The sequence below is a fragment of the Phocoena phocoena genome, chromosome 12 (genome assembly GCF_963924675.1).
Source record: "Phocoena phocoena chromosome 12, mPhoPho1.1, whole genome shotgun sequence".
In the NCBI taxonomy this organism is placed as follows: domain Eukaryota; kingdom Metazoa; phylum Chordata; class Mammalia; order Artiodactyla; family Phocoenidae; genus Phocoena; species Phocoena phocoena.
This window is the reverse complement of record NC_089230.1, coordinates 66,603,742-66,617,921: the sequence shown is the minus strand read 5'-3', so window position 1 is coordinate 66,617,921 and position 14,180 is coordinate 66,603,742. Positions and strand designations below refer to the sequence as shown.

The following is a 14,180-nucleotide window of genomic DNA, read 5'->3' as shown; positions in this document are numbered from 1 at the left end:
GTGGCACAACTCTATAAATTTACTAAAATCGTTGAATTGCACACTTCCAATGGGTGAATTATGCCTCAAGAAAGCTCTAAAAGTAATGCTAATGATAATCAACAAGGATAAGAAGTGTAGGTATCGATGAAACAAGACTGGCAATATATTGATAATTATTGAAACTGGATGTTGGGGTAGTGGGAGTCCATAGACTTGCCTCTCTACTACTGTATATGTTTGGAAATTTCAATAATAAAAGGTAAAATAATATATTTTTTAAAAGACTACTAGGGTCATGTCAATAGGACTCAGGTACAAAGGGGTAGCAGAATATGCCACCCCCAAAACATGCCACTTTGGCAGGAAGGATTTCAAGACATGCCACCCCAAAATATGCCACTTTGGCATACTATTTTGAGCTAAAGGTACTCTGGAAACAACAGATGCAGCTGTTTCTACCTAAAAACAGGCCATCAAATTTCCCATGAGAAATGTGCCCTCGCTGAACCAGCAATAAAAGAACATCATTGTCACCTGACACTGGTAATCAACATTCAAATGGGTTTGTAGAAACAAACTTACTGAAACAATCCTTATCTTCCCTATATCTCCTAGTCTCTTTCCTACAACTTACTGCCCCTAGCCCAAACCCCTTTTGTCGTGTAATTTCTTCACAAATTTATTGCTTCTTTGTCTAAAAGGTATATAAGCTTTCTTGAACTGAAGGCAATTGGGAGAAACAGATACAGGCATACCTTGGAGACACTGCAGGTTTGCTTCCAGATCACAATAAAGCAAACATCAAAATTAAGTGAGTCACATAATTTTTTTGGTTTCCCAGTGCATTTAAAAGTATGTTTGCACTATACTATAGTCTATTAAGTGTGCTATTAATAACATATCTTAAAAAATTACATACCTTAATTTAAAAATACTTTATTGCCAAAAACTGCTAACCATCATCTGAGCCTTCAGCAAGTCGTCATATTTTTGCAATAGTAACATCAAAGATCACTGATCACAGGTATCCATAATATAGTAACAATATAGTAATAATGAAATAGTTTGAAATGTTGCGAGAATTACCAAAATGTGACGCAGGGACACTAAGTGAGCAAATGCTGTTGGAAAAATGGTGCTCATAGACTTGTTCAATGCAGGGTTGCCACAAACCTTTAATTTGTAAAAATCACAGCATCTGTGAAATACAATAAAGCGAAGCACAATAAAACAAGGTATGCCTATACAAAAGCTCTCTGCCCTCCCCCTATTTGCCATTAATTTATAAAAGTGTCCCCTCTTCTATCTCTACCAGGAAAGACAGAAGCTAATCACTGGATAACACTTTAGACCCTTATCAGCCCGGAGACAGCATCAGAGGAAACTATTACAAACCTTACTAAAACTACACTGTTGGTGGGAATGTAAATTGATACAGCCACTATGGAGAACAATATGGCGGTTCCTTGAAAAACTAAATATAGAACTACCAGGACTTCCCTGGTGGTGCAGTGGTTAAGAATCCGCCTGCCAATGCAGGGGACACGGGTTCAAGCCCTGGTCCGGGAAGATCCCACGTGCCGCCGAGCAACTAAGCCTGTGTGCCACAATGACTGAGCCTGCTCTCTAGAGCCCGCGAGCCACAACTGCTGAAGCGCACATGCGCAGAGCCTGTGCTCCGCAACAAGAGAAGCCACCGCAGTGAGAAGCCCACGCACCGCAACAGAGAGTAGCCCCCACTCACTACAACGAGAAAGCCTGCGCGCAGCAACAACAAAGACCCAATTCAGCCAAAAATAAATAAAATAAATAAATTTTTTAAAAAGTTAAGAAAAAAATTACTGGCGCCTCATTAGGATATCATTAGAAGTATTATGTTAAGTTCAGAGAGTGCTGAACCAGCATCTAAAGACCTGAGTCATTAAGGTTGCACTTCTTTCCATTAACTCGCTGTGATCTGGGTTAAATGACTTAACCTTCCTAGGCCTTGGTTTTTCTCTAAAAGTTCTGATTCTGTGCCTATCTCCCAGGGTGAATAAAAACTCTGGAACACAGGATCTGCCTTATTCATCTTTGTATCTCAACTTACTTTGTCCCACATATAATAGGCATTTAATAAATAGTCAATCCTTCCAGGTATTTAGGTGACTGAGAAAACTAGGAGCAATTTACTTAATTAAATCACTTATGTGAATTATAAAATAAATATATTTGTTTAGAAACTGATAGACTATCTGATTTCCCTATCTACTTATAAACTGTGTAGGAACAAATGCAAATTAAGAGGCTTATTCTCCCTGTTGAAAAATAAGCGAGAAACTCCTCCTCTCCCCCCATTCACCCCTCCCTTTTCGTTTTTTTTTTTTTTTTTTGGCTGTGGGGCGGCTTGTGGGATCTTAGTTCCCCAACCAGGGATCAAACCCATGCCTCCTGCAGTGGAAGTGCGGAGTCTTAACCACTGGACCGCCAGGGAAGTCCCACCCCTCCCTTTTCTTTCAGAATTTCTTTCATTCTCCTTTTCAAATATATGTAAGTCTTTTAAAATAAGCTTCTTGCCAGTTTCACAAAAGAGGAATTTTTCCTCAAGGACCTGGGAGCCATTTCTTTAGAATTAATTCATCAATAAGGAAGGTAATGCCCAATGGCCAATTTCAATAGCCTATTAAAAGCTAGGGACTTTTTCCCCAGAACAATGTACCAATTCATAACTTTTTGCAAACAATTTCAGAGTGTTCCATTATCCAGGTTCACCCATAAGCAGTTGCTCTTGCACATACCCCCCATCATACTGTGAACACTTCTTTACTTTCTGGTACAGCAAGGTATTGCAGGATCATCTTTTTTCCCTCTTGCCCCACTCCTGGATCATCCATATTTCTAAAGAGTTCCTTTTACTGAGGAATCGTATTTAGAGACCAAGATCTGTATGGTATGAGTGCTCATTGTTATTGGTGTGTCACTTCTTCTAGGCCCTTTCAGAGAAGAGAGAAAGTAAATATGAATATGTATAATATACACATGTATATAGACATACATATTCAAATCATAAGTTCACACTGATATCTCTAATCCAATCCCAAAACACAGGACCCCTCGTCTTCCTCCTTTCCATATTTGTATCATCCTTTTCCCACAGTGAGAACTGTTTCCCACAATAATCAATATATTTTCTTCATTTCTCAGCTTTACAATATACACAGTATAATTTCAGAATTGCTACCTTCATACCACTGTAAACAGCAAACTTACTAAATGGAGATTACAATTTGTTTGCAGGTTTTTTAAATTTGTTTTTTGTTTGTTTCTTTGCTTTTTTGTTTTAAACTAAAGATATACAGTCCAAGTACTGTGTTCCAAGTTTCCCTGGATTAGATCTTTTTTTTTTTCCTGTTCTAGGTGGATATATTACTTTGAAATGCAGATAAGTTCACCATATTCATAGACCTTTGATTTTAAGTTGAAAAGTAAGAGAAGTTGACTAATGTTGTTAAAAGTATTAGAATGTTTGGGAGAACTTGAGGATTCCTACATGTTTAGGTACTGATGTAATAAGGAAGAACCTTTTGTATTCTATTACAAGTTAATCACTAAAGGGCTGTTGCCTATAAGCTTAAATTATACATAATGGCCCATCTCTGGGAACCCTGCTTCCCAGGTAATGAGCATTAAGCTAGAATACCTTTGTTTCCATCACAGGAAACAGCCTGACCAGGCCCACCTGTGAATGACTGCAGAGAGGAAGAAATTAACACATTCCCTCCTGAGGCTGATGGGAACTAGATGTTTGACTTTACTGCCTCCCCTTCTAGTATAAAAGGAGCCTGAATTCTAACTCAGGCAAGATGGTTCTTTGGGGCACGAGCCCACCTTCTTCTCGGTGTGTTGGCTTTCCGAATAAAGTTGTTATTCCTTGTACCAACAACTCATCTCTCAATTATTGGCCTGTCGTGTGGTGAGCAGTATGGGCTTAGACTCGGTAACACTCAGGAATGTTTTACTTGTCAGGGATTTTGTGTTTGTCCTACAAGTATGAAGTGTTTAAAAAACAGATCAAATGCATTACATTTATAAATGGAGTTTAAAATATTGAAGGGAATTTAATTACTATACTCTATAAATGGGAGTGATTATTAATTTAAGTTCCTCAAACATTAAAGTCCTCCAGGCCTTCCCCGGTGGCTCAGTGCTTAAGAATCCGCCTGCCAATGCAGGGGATACGGGTTCAAGCCCTGGTCCGGGAAGATCCCACATGCCGTGGAGCAACTAAGCTCGTGTGCCACAACTACTGAGCCTGCACTCTAGAGCCCGGGAGCCACAACTGCTGAAGCCCATGCGCCTAGAGCCCATGCTCTGCAACAAGAGAAGCCACTGCAATGAGAAGCTGCACACCGCAACGAAGAGTAGCCCCTTCGCTGCAACTAGAGAAAGCCCGTGTACAGCAACAAAGACCCAACGCAGCCAAAAATAAACTAATTTAAAAAAAAAGAATGAAAAGAGTAGTGAAGTGATGACTACTTGAGATGAATTTCTAAAAAAAAAAGTCCTCCTTTGGCCTTCCATTCTCATATTTCATGTAACAATTTTAATAAAACTGCATTATTTTGTTCTGTCATTACCATTACTGTTCCAGTAATCTAAAACTTTGTAACAAATTATTACCTTAAAACACAGTGACTTAAAAACATCAACCATTAATAATATTTCACAGTTGGGGAGTTCAGGAATTTGGGCAGGGCTCGGATGGCAATTCTTCTCTTCCATGAGATGTTGATTGAGGGCATTCAGTGGTATTGAGTTAGTAGATGGCCTGGTCTGGAGGGTTCAAGATGGGTTCACTCACATGTCTTGTGTCTTGGCAGGGATGGCTGGAAGGCTGGGCTCAACTGGAACTGTAAGCTGGAATGCTTACATGGCAACTTGGGGTTGAGAAGAGAGAGAGAGAGATCTCCAAGAAGAAGCCTGGATAGAAACTGCAAGATCTTAGAAGTCCTAGAACATCACTGTCCTTGAATCCTATGGTCAAGCAAGTCACTAAAGCCAGCCCAGATTGAAGGGGCTGGAAATTAGACTCCACTTCTCAAATGGAGAAAGCAAATTCACTCTTCTTCCACCTTTTTATTCTATGCAGGCCCTCAACAGATTGGCTGCTGGTCACCCACAACGGGAAGGCAATCTGCTTTACTCATAGTGTAGCCGGGTTAGGGCACAGGAGGTAGGGAATGAACATGAGGCAGGAGTCAGCCCACGAAGGCTTTATGTGCCAGGCTAAGGAGTATGGATTTTATCTCAGCAGGATATAGATAATGCAGACCTTTGTGTCTTTGGAACAAACTGATTCTCCCAATAACTTGAAGCCTTTGTTACAAGGTGTGTGGCCAGGGATAGGAGAGTCTGGCCACGGGACAGAGGACAGGGCTAAGTGGCTCCTTCCATGGGAACTGAGTCCACCTTCATGATTCTCAGAACTCAGACAGTAATGACCAGCCAACCAGCCTCACCGACTGGAGAGTTAGTGGACATCACACAGCCATCCATGCCTCTGTGCTCTATAGGAAGTGTTCAGTGCTTTTTTGATGCACCTCTCCTGGATGGCTCGGGACCACTGGGAGGGTGGGGAGGGTGAGGAAGTGGTGCTGGCTTCAGTCACTCCCCTGGAAGTTGGGAATGAGATTCCCCAGCACCTGCTGGCCCACAGTCATGGCATCACTACTGACCATGATCCCAGCAGAAGGATAAAGTCATGTGATGCGAGTGTTTGCCAGTGCTGTAATCAATATTTTATGTAATGGCATCTAGGGACGAACATCCAGCTGCTTCATCCCCAAGAAATGAGCTGATGAGAGGAAGAAAACAGAAAGCTTCCCTCCAGCCTCTGGTGTACAGACAGGAAGCGTGTTCAGCCCAGGCTGCAGGCAGAGCTCCCAGCCTGCTCTGGAACCACGTTCAAGGGTCCAAACTGCTGCCGTTGCAGTCGGCTACTGGTAGGGATGGTAGCACATCCCACTTCTCCTCCCCTCGGATGGCGGCTCTTGCCCCTAGATTTTCTCTGATGGGGTAGAGTGCCCTCCCTGGTGTGTGGAGAGCATTGGATCAGCCTCAGGCAGCATGGCCAAGCGGAGCAGTGAGAGGCTGAGCCCAGCAGTCAGGGAGCCCAGCTGGGAGCCCCCGATAGATACACAGCCATTGCCTGATTCATGGTTCTGGAGGGGATGGTTCTCAGAGTTCCTCCTGCAGTTTGAGCTGACAAACATGCAGCTTTTATCTCGCAGATGCCAGCTGCTCCTGAGTCTGTTTTTTCTGGTCCCAGGATGCATTATTTTTTCATAACGGATGAAAGTTCTAGAAGCATGTTCTGAAACAAAACAAAATAGACTCAAAGGGCTTGTAAAAGCCAGTCCTGCCTACCCACCTGAGACTCTTTGTGTGTCACAAATATCCCAAATCCAAACAAAAACCTCCTACAGAAGACAATCCCCCGACCTTGCCCCAGAGATGAACGTGCATGTAAGAGGTTCTGTTCCCCAACAGCGCTGTGGCAGAAGATCTGAATCCCACCTGCCATCTCCTCCTCATTATCCAGTTGTGGTTGTTTTGTCCAAGATCCAGGTCTAATACTAAAAGGCCAACCTTTTCCAAAGCTCCATCTTTGTCCCCTCCACAATTAACCAGAATTTTTGACTTTGCAGTAATGTAGAATGGGAAAACTGAACCAAATGTGGATGTTCCATTTTGTAATAATCTATCTTAAAAATATGCTACACTTAGGTTGCCTTGTGTAGGGAGAGCAGGAAGCAGCAATGGGATATGGGAGAAGGACTTGGGTCGAGTCAGACAAGCTTGGGATACAATTCCAGCCCATCCACTCACTCAGTAAATATTAATTCATGTCCCTGCTATGTCCCAAAGACTGTGCTTTACCACATCCTAACTGCATGACTTTGGACAAGTCATCTATTTCCTTATCCTTAAATGGGAATAATCACAGAGTCACAGTGAAGAAGCCCATGGCAGTGTCTAGACCACAATCAGGGACTCAGTAAAGTGGGAGTCTTTCCTCCTCTTCTTTAGACTCTTTGGTAATTGATATATTATGTAAAGCTCCTCTGCTAAAAAGTTCAATAAATTATAACAATCAACTCTTCAAACACCCATCTAATAACCCCTGTCAATAATGTTGAGTCAAAAAAACCTTCCCAAATGAGGCAAAGAACCTAGAAGTCACAGAGATTTTAGATTTAATGTAATATTAAAATTTTAAAGACACCATACACAGGGATAAGAAGTAAGCAGACTGAGAGAATATCTTTCAATACATATATAGACAAGGAGTTAATACAATATCATAAAAGAGCTCCTAGAAATCAGAAGAAAAACAAATAACAGAAAAACAGACAAGGATAATTCATGGTAGAAATACAGATGGCTAATAAACATATAAACAACCTTACTAGTAATCATGGAAATGTAAATTAAGACAAACATTTTGGAAATGTTGGGAAATGTTATGAAACATTTCTAGTTTGTCAAATTGGAGATGGGGGGAGATAACGTCTGATATTGGCAAGAGTGTGGGGAAAGAGTGCTTAATGCACTGGTAAAGAGGATCAATTGGTATAGCCCTTCCTGAGCAAAAATTGGCAGCATCTATCAAAATGTAAAATGTGCATGCCCATTAAAACCAGTAATTCCACTTCTAGGTACCTATCAAAGATATATGTATGAAACATTCACTGCAACATTGTCTGCGGTAGAAAAAACTTAGAATGGCTAAATGGCCATCAAGTATCTTATGGTTCATCAATTTCATGGAAAAGCGTGAGGCATATAAAACTGAGGCATCTCCATGGGTACTGATATGGAGAGTCCCTGAGACATACCATTAATTAAGCAAAAGCAAATTGCAGAGACATCTCTACAGCAGGATCACATTTATATTTTTGAAAAAAATAAAATATATGTGTGGACATGTATTTGTCCTCAAAGACAGACTGTGAATGCAGTGAGGAAGGTAGGGGAACACACCCCATTCTGTTCACAGTGATTGTCTTTGGTGAGGGAAGTGGGAATTGAGTCCAGGTGAGAGTGAGAGATGAACCCTCACATGGTCAGGTTCACATTTTACTCTTATGTTCTTTTACACTGCTTGAATGTCTTTCAATGAGCATGTACGACTTTAATTTGAAAAACAAGAAATAAGAAAAAGACTCTTCTTTCAAACAATTAATAGTGGTACCCCTGGTCTGAGCCACACTCCCCTCTCACCTGGACACTGTGCAAGCCTCCTAGCTGGTCTCTCTGACTGCACTCTTACCCATTGTCTTGGTCTATTTGGGCTGTTATAAAAAAATACCATAGACTGGGTGGATTATAAAGAACACAAATTCATTGCTTATATTTCTGGAGGCTGGGAATTCCAAGACAAATGCACTGGCAAATTCAGTGTCTGGTGAGAGCTCAGTTCCTGGTTCACAGACAGTCATATTTTCACTGTGTCCTCACATGGTGGATGGGAAAAGGAGCTCTGTGATGCCCCTTTTATAAGGGCACTAATCCCATTCATAAGGGCTCCACCCTCATGACCTAATCACCTCCAAAAGGCCCCACTTCCAAATACCATCACACTGGGGATTAAGGTTTCACATATGAATCTGGGGGGGGGGACAAACATTCAGACCATAGCATCTCTACAAGAGACTCATCAGAAACAGTGATTTTAAAAATATATGTAGCAGACCACCACCACTCCTGCACCATCCACCTCAAATTCCTTTCCATGGCCTATAATGCCCAACAGATCAGCCCTTGCCCATTCTAACCTCGTTCCTAGCTCCCCCCTCCATGATCATGGCCCAAGAGTGCTCCCCAGGACCTTGGCACAGCTGGCACCATCAGCCATGCCAAGGTCCTGGGGTGGGTGGGGCATCACAGGTAGAGGGACCAGTATGTGCAAAGGTCCTCAGCTCTGTGGAGCTACAGGAGAACACTCTTTGTTAGCACTTTAATGTCACAAAAGATTGGAAGAGGTCGCAGGGCAACCTTCTTCCTAATGCCAAAATCTTCCTCCTCTACAGTGGTGGTTCTGAGCTCTGGTTGCACACTGGAATCACCTGGGAGTTTTAAAAAGTAGTATTGGGGGCTTCCCTGGTGGTGCAGTGGTTAAGAATCTGCCTGCCAGTGCAGGGGAAACGGGTTCAAGCCCTGGTCCAGGAAGATCCCACAGGCTGCGGAGCAACTAAGCCCGTGTGCCACAACTACTGAGCCTGCTCTCTAGAGCCCGTGAGCCACAACTACTGAGCCCATGCACCGCATCTACTGAAGCCCTCGTGCTCTAGAGCCCGTGCTCCACAACAAGAGAAGCCATCGCAATGAGAAGCCCTCGCACCACGACGAAGAGTAGCCCCCGCTTGCCACAACTAGAGAGAAAGCCTGCGTGCAGCAACGAAGACCCAGTGCAGCCAAAAATAATAAATAAATTTAAAAAATAGTATTGGTGCTCAGGCTCTATCTGCAGATATTCTTACTAGGGCATTTTTCAAAGCTTCCCTGGTGATTTAAAGTAGAATTGGGCATGAGGATTACTACTCCACAGCGTCTCTGACAGGTGAAGGCATTCAACGACGAGGAAAGTCTTCATCACAGAGGGTAGCATGGGTTCCTAAAACTCAACCAGCATTCTTCCCCATGCTCACTCGGCCAGACTAAAAGTCTGCTCTCCATGCCCAATTAAGTCTTTCCACAAAGAACCAACCTTGACAGAAACTTATTTAGTAATCAACAAGCTTAGACTTGAAAAAATTGTGGGGTTTGGGTGATGGCAAGGGAAATGTCTTGGAGTATAAATCACAGCTCTTCCAGGTGTTTTTTCTGACCTATAATAGTATGGATTTCTTTTGCAGGACAGTTCTCTCTAAGGGGAACAAGTGGCAAAGCAACTGTGGTACCTACCAGAAGTCATTTCACTCTGAAACACCAACGGCTGCAATCAGAATACATCTGGTTGAGCCCTAAAACTTCGGCCCTCTGGGACCTGATACAGTGTAAGAAGCTGTTTACAGTCCATGTATTGAAAGTGGATGCTAACAATCCTTTGCTTGCTGCACTAATTTCCAATGAAAAGATCCCTCTGTTTGCAGTAAGTATGATGTGTCAGCTACAGTGCTCTGGAGCTGACGGCTGTGGCCTCAATCCCCAAGACTTCCACCATTTGGGGAGTGAAGTGGCCTGTCAACCCCCTAAGAGGCTTGGGGGAAAGTGACCATAAGTAGGAAATCTCTGTGGCCAAAGGCATTATTTATAATTCTTAGAAACATAAACAGGGAAGAAAGAGGAAGATGAAAAAGAAAGAGGGTCTGTCGCCTTCATCATCTTTTCTCCAAGCTCCTCAGCGAGGCTGGTCTCTCCCAAAAGATAATCTGAGATTAAGAAAATCTGCTTCAACTAAACACTGCTTTTTCTTCCTCAATTTTCTGTTAATACAAAGGCTCTTCTCACATGGAGTGAGGTACAGGAGAGAGAAAATGATGAAAATTGTCATGCTGACTTCACAAATGCAGATAAGAAGCAGTGGCCACTGGCAAGGTTACTCTAAAATGGTGGATCTCGGGAGTTCCCTGGTGGTCCAGTGGTTAGGACTTGGCACTTTCACTGCTGTGGCCCAGGTTCAATCTCTGGTCAGGGAACTATGATTCTTCAAGATGCAGGGCATGTCCAAAAAGTAAAAAAATTAAAAAATTATAAAATAAAATAAAACAGTGGATCTCAACCCTGGCTGTACATTACAATCGCCATGGGAATTTTAATAATACCAATCCTCCATCCCATCTCCAGAGATTCTGGTTTGATTGGAAGTGGATAGGTCCTGGGCATGGAGATTTTTTTAAAGCTCCAGATGACTCTAACTCAAGCCAGAGTTGAGAACCCTGCTATAGTCTGGCATAGGGTTCCAAGCAGCCATATAATAATCTTACACGTAATCTCCTGAGAAGACAGCTGGTCACTGACAAGAAATGAGTGTAAGTTTGAAAAAAAGCATTTTAGGAAAAATCTAGGTATGATGATTCCTCCTCAAGGTATGGCGTTAGCGCAGTAACAAAATATCTCATGGGAGATACGAAACTAGGGTAGAAGGATTCAATCATTATTAACACAAAGAATGAAGCAAAGGAAAAAGCAAGAGTGTGAGTTCAACCAAGTGAACTCAATTGGGAAGTTCCCCTATTAACTTGGGGGATTTTTCCTTTTAATGGAAAAATGTTGTTAGGAGCAGTACGTAAAACATGTGTCATTCTCTCCCTTTTTTTTTTTTTTCAGAATTGAGAAGAATCCACAGTAAATATCCATTATGTCTTACAATGGCCAGGGAATGTTTATTCCACAGTGGCTTTTCAGAGAACAGAATTATCAATACAATATTGATCTTCGTCTTTGTGAAATATAACAACAAATATTTGTATATGACTTTTAAATGCCAGAGCTATTAAAACAATGGAGCACACCCTCCTTCCTTAGTGAGACAAGGGCAACTCAAGGTTACAAATGATCCCTCCTCTGATCCATGTTCCACACTCTGATACAAAGAGCTGTCTAAAGTGCACCTCTGATCCAGTCACTCCTCTGCTGTACATCCTCTATGGATTCTCCACTGCCTCCCTGCAAGGCCTCCATGCCCCCTTCTCCAACTTTCCCTCTCTCTGAAGCCCTCCTACTAGTCTGTGCTCCAGACACACGTGGCTCCCCAGACAGCCCTGCTATGTCACACCTCTCAGCCTTTGTGTGTTCTCCTTGTACTGGGACAGCCTCCTTCCATGTACCCCAGTCCTCCCAGGTCTGGAGAAACTCACCACATCTTTCAAGACTCAGTTCAAAAGTAGCTTCAACTATAAAGCTTTTCCTGACCCATCCAGAAAGAATTGACTTCTCCCTCCTTTGCACACCACTCCCTCTAACATGGCACCTTACACTTGATCATTTATATGTTTACCTAATTTCCCATCCAGACTCTGAGCCCTTTGATGGTACACATGATATTTTATTCATTTATATACCCAGCACTTATAAGACTAATTGATAAAAAGTTTTCTAAGTTTATTTTATGAATTAAATTCAACTAAATGTGTTAAATGAATGAATTTAACTCTCCATAAATTAACCTCTCTCTCCTCCTTTCCCTCTCTCTCAACACAGAAGGCTAAGAAGTAACCAAAGTGGAACACCTCTTGTGAAAGTTCCATGATCAGTCAGGCTGTCTGTCTTTACTTACCATTGATGTTCTGTGCCCAGTGGCTGAAGGCAGAAGTGAGGGGCTGTTTTCCTGGTGCGGAAAGTCCAGGCAAAAGCTATTTTGAGAACTGGAGCTTACTGAGTCACTGGACAGCTGTCCCTTTTCAGACAGCAATCTGGACAGAAAGCTGGCCTCGCGACTGCCCATGCAAGATCTGTCTGTCTGGACTCTGCTCTCTCTCATGCTGCCATCGCTGTGTCTGCAGTGACTGTGTAAATCTGTGAGAGGCTCCCCTGAGGGTTGCAGGTCCTGGGACTGTTCCCAGGGTCCTGTTGTACGTGATGGACAATGTCTAGGAGCCATCGTGGTACCCAGCCAGGACTGGGGCATTGTAGTCTGCAAGCCAAAGGAAGAACGGTCTGGTTGCTGTGCCGAGTGCTGAGTTCTAGCACCATCATCCCAGGGACACGGGCTGTGGACATGGAGCTGTCCTCTGTGCTGATCCGCCTTAGCCCAGTCTTTCTTATTACAGCAAGGGTCTACCTCAAGTTGCCTGGGCTGTGGGATGTGCCACGTGGTTTTAGAATTCGGCACATTGACTCGGAAGACTTGCTGTTGATTGCTGGCTTGAAGTAGAGAGACTCCTTCAGGGAAAGGAGAGCAATTCATACACTGCTGGGCCGCTGAATATTTTTTCAAATGAAATGGAGGTCCCCTTTCGTCCTCAATGCCCTCACTGCCGGATTTGTCATAAAGTGCTCTCATGATTTTCCTGACCCCCAGATGAAATATTTCCAGTACGTTGAGGAACAAAGAGATGGCTGCAATGCTGTGCATAAAGAGCATGAAAATGGTCTTCTCTGTGGGCCTGGACACAAAGCAATCCACTGTGTTGGGGCAAGGAGGTTGAGTACATTTGTAAAGGGGATGCATTTGAAACCCATAGAGCATATATTGGCCTATCATGAACCCTACTTCCAGCACAGATCTGGTCAGGACGTGTAAGACATAAGTACGCAGAAGACATCCTTTCAGAGGGACTTTTTGGATCTTCTTCTGCTCCTCCAACTTCCTCAGTTCTCTATTTATGTTTTGCTGCTCCTCCAATTCAAGCTCTGGATTCTCCATCCGGGCTCTAAGCTGTGACTTTTTCCTCTGCCTCTCCTTTTCAAAGGCCCTGAGGCTATAAAGTGCATGGCCCATATATACCAGAGAGGGAGAAGACACAAAGATGATCTGTAAAACCCAGAACCTGACCAAAGAGATAGGGAAAGCATCATCGTAACAGATAGTGTTGCAACCTGGCTGCTGGGTGTTGCAGGCAAATGCTGACTGTTCATCATCCCAGACATCTTCAGCAGCTACACCTAGTATCAGCATCCGGAAAACGAAGAGGATGGTCAGCCAGATTTTCCCCACCATGGTTGAGTGGGAGTGAGCTTCCTCTAGGATGCCACCCAATAAATTCCAATCCCCCATGGCAAGGGACTAATGTCTGAAATATACAGAGAACACTGAGGTTAACAGCATCCATGGATGTAATATATAAAGACGAGCTCATCAGTACAGCAGGTCCTCTCTTCTTGTCAACAAAACTACAAAGGATTTTCCAGCTCTAATACTTATGGCCTGTGCTTACTGAAACAGGGTATTTCTAAGGAATATGTTTTGGGAAAAACACTAACGACCCTCCCCAATCTGACCCAATTCCCTTCCTGTCATCTTCTCTCCTACACAAAGTTGACTGTCATTCTGGTATACTCATTGGCCATCATATTTGTACAATGCATTCCATTCCACAATTTTGCTCATTTTTCTAACATATGAGAAGCCATATTTACCATACATCCTACATGATCTTAAATAAGTCTCAACTCCTCCAGGAAGTTTTCCCCAGCCATCCCAAGTCAGAGTGATTTTTCCCATTCCTAAATTCACACAACACTAGTGTTTGTACCTCTCACTTGGTACTGTGCCT

General features: G+C 42.9%; 1 protein-coding gene across 1 annotated transcript; it reads right to left on the bottom strand.

The window, feature by feature from the left end:
- Nucleotides 1-12,156: 12,156 nt before the first annotated feature.
- GJA10 (gap junction protein alpha 10) lies at nt 12,157-13,681 on the bottom strand. Its single transcript, XM_065888649.1, is given in 2 exon segments — nt 12,157-12,231; nt 12,233-13,681. Coding segments are annotated over 2 exon segments (1,524 nt in total).
- Nucleotides 13,682-14,180: the final 499 nt, after the last annotated feature.